This window comes from Mobula hypostoma, chromosome 29 (assembly GCF_963921235.1).
Source record: "Mobula hypostoma chromosome 29, sMobHyp1.1, whole genome shotgun sequence".
Classification (NCBI taxonomy): Eukaryota; Metazoa; Chordata; class Chondrichthyes; order Myliobatiformes; family Myliobatidae; genus Mobula; species Mobula hypostoma.
The window spans coordinates 28,045,812-28,058,260 of NC_086125.1; the positions used below are offsets into that span (position 1 = coordinate 28,045,812).

Genomic DNA, 12,449 nt, shown 5'->3' on the forward strand with positions numbered 1-12,449 from the left:
AAATGCAGCATCTCCAAGTTTGCAGATGACACGAAGCTGGGTGGCAGTGTTAGCTGTGAGGAGGATGCTAAGAGGATGCAGGGTGACTTGGATAGGTTGGGTGAGTGGGCAAATTCATGGCAGATGCAATTTAATGTGGATAAATGTGAAGTTATCCACTTTGGTGGCAAAAATAGGAAAACAGATTATTATCTGAATGGTGGCCGATTAGGAAAAGGGGAGGTGCAACGAGACCTGGGTGTCATTATACACCAGTCATTGAAAGTGGGCATGCAGGTACAGCAGGCAGTGAAAAAGGCGAATGGTATGCTGGCATTTATAGCGAGAGGATTCGAGTACAGGAGCAGGGAGGTACTACTGCAGTTGTACAAGGCCTTGGTGAGGCCACACCTGGAGTATTGTGTGCAGTTTTGGTCCCCTAATCTAAGGAAAGACATCCTTGCCATAGAGGGAGTACAAAGAAGGTTCACCAGATTGATTCCTGGGATGGCAGGACTTTCATATGAAGAAAGACTGGATGAACTGGGCTTGTACTCGTTGGAATTTAGAAGATTGAGGGGGGATCTTATTGAAACGTATAAAATCCTAAAGGGATTGGACAGGCTAGATGCAGGAAGATTGTTCCCGATGTTGGGGAAGTCCAGAACGAGGGGTCACAGTTTGAGGATAAAGGGGAAGCATTTTAGGACCGAGATTAGGAAAAACTTCTTCACACAGAGAGTGGTGAATCTGTCGAATTCTCTGCCACAGGAAACAGTTGAGGCCAGTTCATTGGCTATATTTAAGAGGGAGTTAGATATGGCCCTTGTGGCTACGGGGATCAGGGGGTATGGAGGGAAGGCTGGTGCAGGGTTCTGAGTTGGATGATCAGCCATGATCATAATAAATGGCGGTGCAGGCTCGAAGGGCTGAATGGCCTACTCCTGCACCTATTTTCTATGTTTCTATCTTTTCACAGATGGAATCTAGTGAGATGGAAGTTGTTTGCATCAAGTAATGAGTTTGCAAGTCTTTACAAAACTCTGGGTAGGAAGAGCAAAGGCACATTGTAAGGGCAGAGTAGTCATAACTACAGGTGGTTTCACCAGAATTAAATCAGTAACTTTAAATTCCTTGGCATTAACACATCAGAGTATCTGTCTTGGGACCAGAACGTAAGTACCATTTCAAAGAAAGCACGATAATGCCTCTACTTTCTTAGAAGTTTGCACAGATTTTGTATATCAACTAAAATTCTGACAAACATCTATTGATGTACAATATGCTGACTGGTTGCATGATTGCCTGGTATGGGAACACCAATGCCCATGAATGGAAAAGCCTAATAAAATGGCAGATATAGCTTAGTCCATCACAGGAGAAGCTTCCCACCACTGAACCCACCTACAAGGAGCACTGCCACAAGAAAGCAGCATCCAGCATCAAGGACCTCCACCGCCCTGGCCATGCCTTGGCACCAGGTTAAGGAACAGTTATTACCCTACAACCATCAAGCTCCTGAACCAATGTGGATAATTCAGTCTGATTCTACGACTTACAGACTCATTTTCAAGGCTACAACTCATGTTCTCAGTATTATTTATTTACTTATTATTTTATTTGCATAGTTTCTCTTTTTTTGCACATTGATTGTTTGTCAGTCTTTGTTTATGTATTGTTTTGCATTAATTCTATTGCATTTTTTTGTTCTACTGTGAATGGAAGAAAATGAATCTCAAGGTAGTATATGGTGGCGAATACGTACTTCGATAATAAATTTACTTTGAACTTCAAAATAAATAAGTTTGAACATTATAATGAAAATAATGGTTACAAATTCTTTTTCTATTCATTATTCATTTCACTTTTCATTATAACAGAACACGAGGGGGTACAATTTCACTCAGAGGATAGTGAGAGTGTGGAATGAGCTGCCCACAGAAGTGGTGCATGCGGGTTTCATTTTAATATTTAAGAGAAGTCTGGATAATTACACGGATGGGAGGTGTATGGATGACCACAGCCCAGACGTGAGTCGATGGGACTAGACAGAATAATAGTTTGGCACGGGTTAGATGAGCTGAAAGACTTGATTTTGTGCTGTAGTGCTCTATGACTTCTAGAATTTCGTCCCAGTTATTCCATGTTGGCTGTCAGAAGAACAAGCCTATTAATTCATTTCTACTCCCCTTACTTCCCTTTAAAGATTAAAGATCTTATAAATTTAGCTTTATTTATCACATATACATTGAAACATACAGTGAAATGCATTGTTTGCACCAATGACCAAGACAGCCCAAGGACATGCTGGGGGCCAACAAAGCAAGCCCACAACTTACTAACCCTAACTCGTATGTCTTTAGAATGTGGGAGGAAACCAGAGCACACAAAGAAAACACACGTGGTCACAGGGGGAAAACACAACCTCCTTACAGATAGTTTGCTCAGCTTTGTCCACAATTCTTTGCAGTTTCTTGCATCACACACAGAGCTATTGCCACTGTGCATCCCAACTGAATGCTTTCTGTCCATCATTGATAAGACAAATTGAACTGCAGTTGTAAGCGTTGTAAAGTGTTATGCTAACCACTACACTACCATGCCACTGCTCGCCATTATTCTCCTTCAATTCTTTTTCATCTGCTAATATGCAGTACAGCAGCCAAAGTAACTAATCTTAACCTAGGGAAACACCAATACCCACCAGCAGAAAAGCCTATAAAAGATGATGGAAAAACCCTCCCCACCATTGAGCACATTTACAAGGAGCACTGACATATGAAAGCAGCATCCATCATCAAAGACCATCACCATATAAGGCCATGCTCTCTTCTCACTACAAGAGGTATAGCAGCCTTAGTTCCCACAACACCAGTTGCAGGACTAATAATTACCGTACAACCAGCGAGCTCCTGAACCTGCATAGATAACTTCACTCACTACAACACTGAACTGATTCTGCAGATCTGTGCACTCACTTTCAAGGTCTCTACAACCAATGTGCCCAGAATTATTTATTTTTAATTTGCAGAGATTGCTTTCTTTCATACGTTGGTTGGGTGTCAGACTTTGTGTGCAGTTTTGCAAGAAAATGAATCTCAATGTAGCATTATGATGATGTATACATACTTCGATGATAAATTTACTTTGAGCTTTGACACTTGCAGGTTGTCTTGAGCACACACTCAGACTGTGTTGGTCGTTGAAGCAAACACCACCAATGACTTTGTTAATAAACTTACTTTGTCTTTTAACCATTTTTTGGGATGCAGGAGTAACCAAAGAATATCCCAGAAACCCATGTTCAGGGGGAAAATACGCAACCTCTACACATACAGTCCCCATGGTCAGGGTTGGCTCCACAGCACTGAACTCTTAAGCATATCTAACTGATGTGCTACGGACAAATGAGGGATCTACAAGCATTTGCTTCATCTGCATTCCCAAGATAACATTTACTTAAATAGTAAACCTACTGGAGTGGTGTCTCGCCCGTGTGTGTCCTTCGATGAACTTCGAGGTGATTCTTCCTTTTAAATGACTTCCCACATGTTTCACAAATAAAATCTCGCACTCCTAGGTGGAAGGAAACTATGAAATTAGGTTCAGAGATGGTTCATTCATTTTGGATAAAAACTTATTTAGTGGAAACTTCAGAACGTTGACCTCAAATGAATGAGATCTTTTCTTCTTTAGTCTAGTAGCTAATAACCACAGTCTTACCACATCCAAAATAAGACCATAAGGCAAAGGAGCAGAATTAGGTCACTCTGCCCATTGAATCTACTCTACCTTTTGATCATAGCTGATTTATTTTCTAACTCAAGCACATTCTCCTTCTTTCTCCCCATAATCTTTGACACTCTTACTAATCAATAATCTATCAATCGCCACTTTAAACATACCCAACAACTTGGTCCCCACAGCTGTCTGTGACAAGGTATTCCACAGATTCATCGTTCTCTGGCTAAAGAAGTTCCTCCTCACACCTGTCCTTGAGGCTGTGCGCTTGGTCCAAGACTCTCCCACTATTGCAAAACATCCTCTCCATGGTCACTCTTATCTAAACTCCAGCATGTACAGGCCCAGAGCCATCAAATGCTTCTACATTAACCCTGTCATTCGCAGGATCATTCCTGTAAACCTCCTCTTGACTCTCTCTAACATCAGTACATCTTTTCTTAGATAAAGGGTTTAAAACTGCTCACAATACTCCAAGTGTGGTCTTACCAATGCCTTGTAAAGTCACAGCATTATATCCTTGGTTTTCTTTTCTAGTCCTCTCAAAATGTATGCTAACATTGCATTTGCCTTTCTTACTACCAACTCAATCTGAAAGTTAACTTTTATGGATTTCCACACTTTGTTCACAAACCTGTTTTCTCACCTGAGAGAATGACAATTAATCTGAACTCTTAAATTTTAGCACAGATCTAATTTTATTGCCGCCAAGATTTAGGATTTTACTGCAGATTGGCAGCGGCGCACAGACATGACAGAGAAGTCTTGAGTCAGCACAGAATGTTATATTATGGCAAACTATTTGCCCAAAACTCCTCCTTTCACAACTATTATGCTGAATATAGAATCAATTATCTTATCTTAACTGAAAGATCAGGCATGGAGCGCTCCCTCAGACCTAAATGATTTCTGAAAGTATTAGAAACAGGACTTTTCTAAACATTCTGTTAAAAGTATAATCTTAAAACTGGAGGCCTTCTGTCTATTTTCATAAATCATAAGGGTCCACCAGTAATATTCATCATGCCCTGCAGTCCATTCTGAATGTATCTGCTCAGCTGAAGCGAAGGAAAGAAGTGAATTTTAATCTTATTTACACATGAGAAAAATGTCGTGTTATATAATATTACTTTAGGGAGCAAGTTACACAAGTGTCACCCCAATTTTGTCACAGGACTGTGTGGTTTATAAATTCCTGGTCTGGCACTGACTGAGTTCCCAGACCAGCTTTCAACTACCACCCCCTGTCATGTCTTGGACTTTCTTAATTCTCAGGGCAGATTATTTTTGGAAAGCATGAGGGGTTTAATTACGATCAGATATGTCACTGGATATCACTTTAATGGAAAGAGCTGTCTGCTAACCTCCAAAGCAAGCTATACAATTGCAGACTGAAGAAATTTATACTCTCTTGCCTCGGGTACCACATACTAATCACTCAGACACTTGGTCCTACGTTTATTCATCAAGGTAATAGCTCTAAACCTATCCTTCTCTACCCTTGGTGTTTGTGGAACTTAAAACAGAACAAGTGATCCAGTGAGAAACACGGGGGCAGAAAGCTGTCTGAGCTTATCACAGTTAAATCTTCAGGCTAAATTCCTGACACATACAGGAAAACTCAGCTGGCCAGTTATATAAAAGAGAATACCAAATGCTTTTTTTCAGATATATATAAAAAGAGTAAAAAAGTAGTAAGAGTGGACATCAGACTGCTGGAAAATAATGGTAGTAACGGGGGGCCAAAGAAATGGCGGATGAATTTAATATATATAGTAATGGGCTTCACTTTGGAAGACATTAGCAATATGCCAGAAAATTAAGAGTGTCGGGGGCAGAAGTGAGTGCGATTGCTATTAGTAAAGAGAGGGTGCTTGGGAAGCTGAAAAGTCTAAAAGTAGATAGGAACACATGGATCAGATGGACTTTACTCCAGGGTCCTGAAAGAGGTAGCTGAAGGGATTGTAGAGGCATTAATGGAGATCTTTCAAGAATCACTAGATTCTGAAATGGTTCTGGAGGACTGAAAAATTACAAATATCACTCCACTCCTTAAGAAAGGTGGCAGACAAAAGACAGGAACTTACAAGCTATTTAGCCTGACTTCAGTGGTTAGTAAGATGCTGAAGTCCATTATTCAGGATACAGTTCCGGGGTACTTAGAGGCACACGATAAAAATCAGCATGGTTTCCTTAAGGGAAAATCTTACCCGAGGAGTCTGTTAGAACTCTTTAAGGAAATAAAATACATGATCGACAAAGGAGAGTCTGTAGATATCGTTTACTTGGATTTTCGGAAGTATATTGTCATGCGTTTTGGTAGAAGGGAAAAAAGGCACAGACGAAGAGAAATTTCATAAATGAGGCGTGTAAATGAACTTGGGAGCCCTTATGAAAGATTCCTTTAAGGTTAAGATTGAATCAATGGTAAGGAAGGCAAATCCAAAGTTGGCATTCATTTCAAGAGGACTAGAATATGTACGCCAGGATATAATGCTGAGGCTTTATAAAGTATTGAACAGATTAAACTTGGAGAACTGTGAGCAGTTTTGGTCTCTTTATCTAAGAAAGGAGGTTCACGAGAATGGTCAGAGGAATGAGAAGGTTAATATACAAGGAGTGTTTGATGGCTCTGGGCCTGTACGCGCTGGAATTTAGAAAAATGAGGGGGGCATCTCTTTAAAACCTATTGAAAGGGCTAGAAAGAATGGACATGGAGCAGATGTCTCCTATAGAGGGGAAGTCAATGCCCACAGGGCACAGCCTCAAAATAGAAGGGACAACCCTTTAGATCAGAGATGAGGGAATTTCTTTAGCCAGAGAAGAGTGAATCTATAGAATTCATTGCTACATACGGTTGTGGAGGCCAAGTCATTGGGTATATTTTAAGCGAGGGTTGATAGGTTCTTGGATTAACAAGGGCATCGAAGGTTAGACTATAAGAACATAAAATACAGAAGCAGGATTAGACAATTTGGCCCATCAAGTCTGCTCTGTCATTTCATCATCGCTGATCCTATTTGCCTCTCAGTCCCAATTCCCTGCCTTCTCCCTGTATCCCTTCATGCCTTGGCCAATCAAGAACCTATCAACCTCAGTCTTAAAAAAATATATATTTTATATATATATTCTATATAGATACAGATATAGATATAGACTTGGCCTCCACAGCTGCCTGTGGCAAAGACTTCCCACAGACTCACCACTCTCTGGCCAAAAAAAATTCCTCCTCATCTCCATTCTAATAGGACACCCCTCTATTGTAAGCCCGTGACCTTTGGTCTTAGACTCCTGCACCATAGGAAACATCCTCTGCACATCCACTCTATCAGGGCCTTTCACCATTCGATAGGTTTCAATGAGATCACCCCTCGTTCTTCTGAATTCTAGTGAATACAGGCCCAAGGTCATCATATACTCTTCATGTGACAAGCCATTCAATCCTGGAATCATTTTCATGAACCTCCTTTGAACCCTCTCCAGTTTCAGCACATTCTTTCGATGAGGCCCAAATCTGCTCACAATACTCTAAGGTGAGGCCTCACCAGTGCTTTACAAAGTTTCAACATTGCATCCTTGCTTTTACACTCCAGTCCTCTTGAAATGAATGCTAACATCGCACAAGAACTCCCAAGTCCCTTTGTGTCTCAATTCCTTGATTTTTTTCTCTATTTAGAAAACAGTCAACCCTTTCATTTCTTCTCCCAAAGTGCATGAGTACACACTTCCCAACACTGTTTTCCATCTGCCACTTCTCTGCCCATTCTCATCTGTCTTATCTCATCTCCACAAGTCCTTCTGTAGCCCACTTCCTCAAAAATACCTGCCCCTCGTCATATCTTCTGCAAGCATTGAAACAAAGGCAACAATTCCATCATCCAAATCATTAACGTATGACATAAAAAGAATCAGTTCCAACACAGATCCCTGTGGAACACCACTAGTCACCAGCAACCAGTCAGAAAAGGTTCCCTTTATTCCCACTCCTTGCCCCTGTCAATCAGCCACTGCTTTCTCCATGCTAGAACCTTTCCTGTAATATCATGGGCTCTTAGCTTGTTATGTAGCCTCATGTTTGATAAAGGTTGATGAAGGTTTTCTGAAAATATAATTACACAACATCAACTGATTCTCTTTTGTCTATATTACTTGTAACTTCTTCAAAGAATTCCAGTGGATTTGTCAGGCAAGATTTTCCTTCGAGGAAACTATGGCCTATTTTATCATATGCCTCCAAGTACCCTGAGACCGCATCCTTAATAATTGATTCCAACATCTTCCCAACAACTGAGGTCAAACTAACTGTTCTATAGTTTCCTTTCTTTGGCCTCTCTGCCCTCTTGAAGAGGGAAGTAACATTTGCAATTTGAATTGAATTGAATTGACTTTATTTCTTACATCCTTCACATAAATGAGTAAAACTCTTTATGTTACGTCTCCATCTAAATGTGAAATGTGTAATCATAGTAATTTATAAACATCTATAATAAATAGAACAGTCAATGTAATATAGAGTACACTCAAGTCAGCGTGAGTTTTATCAGTCTGATGGCCTGGTAGAAGAAGCTGTCCCAGAGCATGCTGGCCCTGGCTTTTATGCTGCAGTACCACTTCCCAGATGATTGCAGCTGCAACAGATTGTGGTTTTGATGGCTTGGGTCCCCAGTGATCCTACAGGCCCTTTTTACACACCTGTCCTTGTAAATGTCCTGAATCATGGGAAGTTCACCACTACAAATGCACTGGGCTGTCCACACCACTCTCTGCAGAGTCCTGCTGTTAAGGGAGGTACAGTTCCCGTACCCAGGCAGTGATGCAGTCAGGCAGGATGTTCTCAACTGTGTCCCTGTAGAAAGTTCTTAGGATTTGGGGGCCTACATCAAACTTCCTCAACAAACTTTCACCACACAGATGGTATGTCCTTGGTGATGTGGATGCCAAGGAACTTGAAGCTGCTTACCCTCTCAACCCCAGATCCATTGATGTCAATGGGGTTAGCCTATCTCCATTTCTCCTGTAATCCACAACCAACTCCTTTGTTTTTGCGACATTGAGGGAGAGGTTGTTTTCTTGACACCACTGTGTCAGAGAGATGACTTCTTCCCTGTAGGCCACCTCGTTATTGTTTGAGCTGAGGCCAATCAATGTAGTGTCATCCACAAATTTAATTAGCAGATTAGAGCCGTGGGTGGCAATATGCTCAGGGTATACAGGTAATAAAGGAGGAGACTCAGCCCCTGAGGGGCTTCTGTATGGGAGAGAAAGAGGGTCAGAGGTGAGGGAGCCCACTCTTTTTCCAACTTTCTGGGACCATTCCAGAATCTTGTGATTCTTGAAAGATCATTACTAATGCCTGCACGATCTCTTTAGCCACCTCTTTCAGAATTCTGGGGTGCACAACATCTGGACCAGAGGAACAGCACCCCAAGGTTCTGAAGGAGGTAGCGTTAGAGATTGTGGTGGCATTAGAAATGATCTTTCATAAATCACTGGACTGGAAAATTGCAAATGTCACTCCACTCAAGAAAGAAGGAAGGCAGCAGAAACAAAATTATAGACCAGATAGCCTGAACTCAGTGGTTAGGAAGATGTTAGAGTCTATTGTTAAGGATGAGGTGTTGGAGTAGTTGGTGACACAGGACAAGGTAGTACAAAGTCAGCATGGTATCCTTCAGAGAAAATCCTCTCTGATGAACCATTTGCAATTCTTTGAGGAGATTACAAGTAGGATAGATAAAGGGGATGCAGTGGATGTTGTATATTTGTACTTTCAGAAGGCCTTTAACAAGGTGCCACACATGAGGCTGCTTACCAAGTTTAAGGCCCATGGTACTAAAGGAAAGTTACTAACATGGTTAGAGCATTGACTGATTGGTAGGAGGAACCTTTTCTGGTTGGCTACCAGTGAACAGTGGTGTTCCACAGGTGTCGGTGTTGGGACTACGTCTCTTTATGCTGCATGTCAATGACATAGATGATGGAATAGATGGCTTTGTTGCCAAGTTTGCAGATGATATGAAGATTGGTGGAGGGGCAGGTAGTGTTGAGGAAACAGTTAGGATGCAGAAGGACTTAGACAGATTAGGAGAATGGGCAAATGAAATACAATGTTGGAAAATGCATGGTCATGCATTTTGGTAGTAGAGATTAATTTTCTAAACAGGAAGAAAATCTAGGAATCTGAGATGCAGAGGGACTTGGGAGTCCTTGTGCACAACACCCTGAAGGTTAACTGGCAGTTTGAGTCAGTGGTGAGGAAGGCAAATGCTATGTTAGCATTCATTTCAAGAGGTCTCGAATACAAGAGCAAGGATGTGATGCTGAGGCTTTATAAGGCACTTATGAGGCCTCACCTTGAGTATTGTGAACAGTTTTGGGCCACTCATCTTAGAAAAGATGTGCTGGCATTGGAGAGGGTCCGGAGGAGGTTCACAAGGATGATTCCAGGAATGAAAGGCTTATCATATGAGAAACGCTTGATGGCTCTGGCTCTGTACTCGCTGGAATTCAAAAGGATGGGGTGGTGGTGGGGAAGAACCTCATTGAAAACTTTCAAATGTTGAAAGGCCTAGACAGAGTAGACTTGGAAAGGATGTGTCTCATAGTGGTGGGAGAGTCTAGGACAAGAGGGCACAGCCTCAGGACAGAGGGGTGTCTATTTAAAACAGAGCTAGAGAAATTTATTTAGCCAGAGGGTGGTGAATTTGTGGAATTTATTGCCACAGACAGCTATGGAGGCCAGGTCATTGGTGTATTTATGGCAGAGGTTGATAGGTCCTTGATTGGACATGGAATCAAGGGTTACGGGGAGAAGGCCAGGAACTGGGGTTGAGGAGAAAAAAAAAGGATCAGCCATGATTGAATGGTGGAGCAGAATCGATGGGCCAGATGGCCTAATACAGCTCCTATATCTTATGCTCTTATGGATTAGGTGACTTACCTACCTTCAGACCTTCAGTTTCCCAAGAACCTTCTCTCCAGCAATGGTAACTTCACACACTTCAATGACCCCTGACACCTGGAACTTCCACCATACTGCTAGTGTATTCCACAGTGAAGATTGATGCAAAATACTTACTCAGTTCATCTGCTACTTTGTTGTCTCCCATTACAACCACTCCAGCATAGTTTTCCAGCGGTCCAATATCCAGTCTCATCTCTCTTTTACACTATGTATCTGAAGAAATTTTTGGTATCCTCTTTAATATTATTGGCTAGCTTACTTTTGTATTCCATCTTTACCTCTTTGATAACTTTTTTAGTTCTCTTCTGTTGGTTTTTAAAAGATTCCCAATCCTCTAATTTCCCACTAATTTTTGCTCCATTATATGCCCTCTCTTTGGCTATTACACTGGTTTTGACTTCTCTTGTTAGCCACAGCTGTGTCATCGTTCCTTTAGAATACTTCTTCCTCTTTGAGATGTTTACTTCCTGTGCCTTCCGAGTTGTTTCCAGAAATTCCAGCCAATGCTGCTCTGCCATCATCCCTACCAGTTTTCTTTTCCAAACTATTTGGCCAACTCCTATCCCACGACTCTATAATTCCCTTTATTCTACTCCAATACTGATACATCTGACTTTAGCTTTAGCCTCTCCTTCTCAAATTTCAGGGTGAATTTGATCATATTATGATCACCTTCCCCTAAGGGTTATTTTACTTTAAGCTCTCTAATCAATTCTGGGGTTCTTTGCACAATACCCCATCCAGAGTACCTGATCTCCTAGTGGGCTCAACCACAGGCTGCCCTAAAAAGCCATCTCGTAGGCACTCTAGAAATTTCCCCTCCTGGAATCCAGCACCAGCCTGAATTTCCCAATCTACTTGCAGATTGAAGTCCTCCATGACTACTACTACTTCTTCTTCTATCTCCTATCTCCTATCTAGAAGATGCATCCTGCTGTAATTTGTAGGCTACATCCTTACAGGGTCTGTATACCACTCCCATCAGGGCTTTTTACCCTTGCAGTTCCTTAGCTCTACCCACAACAATTCAATACGTTTCAACCCTATGTCACCTTTTTCTAATGATTTGATTTCATATTTTACCAACAGAGCAACGCCACCCCCACTGCCTTCCTGCCTATCCTTTCAATACAATGTGTATCCTTGGACATTAAGCTCCCAGCTATAATCTTTTAGCCACGATCCCATACCAGCCAATCTGCAACCCTGCTGCAAGTCCATCAACCTTATTCTGTGTACTGCGCACATTCAGATACAACACTTTCAGTCCTGTATTCACCCTTTTCGATTTTGTCCACCTTTCACACTGCAACTCATCCTGTTGACTGGAATTTTGCCCTCCTCACAACACATTGCCTCTGTTTGTAACCAGCTACCTCACCTTCAGCACTACCATCTACCTTTTCTATGATACTTCTTTCATCTAAATATAGGTAGATCGAGACACTAGTCGCACCATGCTCAACCATTTGATTCCCAACTCTTTTTGATGTCTTACCAACACCTGCCTCCACAACCTCTCCATTAGCTGTTCTGGCATCTGGTTCCCATCTCCCCGCAACTCTAATTTAAACCCCACCATGAAGCATTAACAGACCTTCCCGCTAGGACATGAGTCGTCCCCCTCCAGTTCCTTTCCGTGCAGGTCCCACCCTCCCCTGAAGAGAGCCTGGTGATCTAAAAACCTCATGCCTTCCCTCCCACTTAAGAATTCTGAGAACTCAATCCAAGAACCTGGGAGACAATATACCGTCTGGAATGCTGT

General features: G+C 41.8%; 1 protein-coding gene across 2 annotated transcripts in view; it reads right to left on the minus strand.

The window, feature by feature from the left end:
* LOC134339329 (zinc finger protein 653-like) overlaps positions 1–12,449 on the minus strand; it is a 59,268-nt gene that overhangs the window by 7,248 nt on the left and 39,571 nt on the right. For both annotated transcript variants that reach the window (XM_063035736.1, XM_063035735.1), the window contains exon 7: positions 3,456–3,555. In XM_063035736.1, the coding sequence (XP_062891806.1) occupies positions 3,456–3,555 (100 nt within the window). The remainder of the gene's footprint in view (positions 1–3,455; positions 3,556–12,449) is intronic.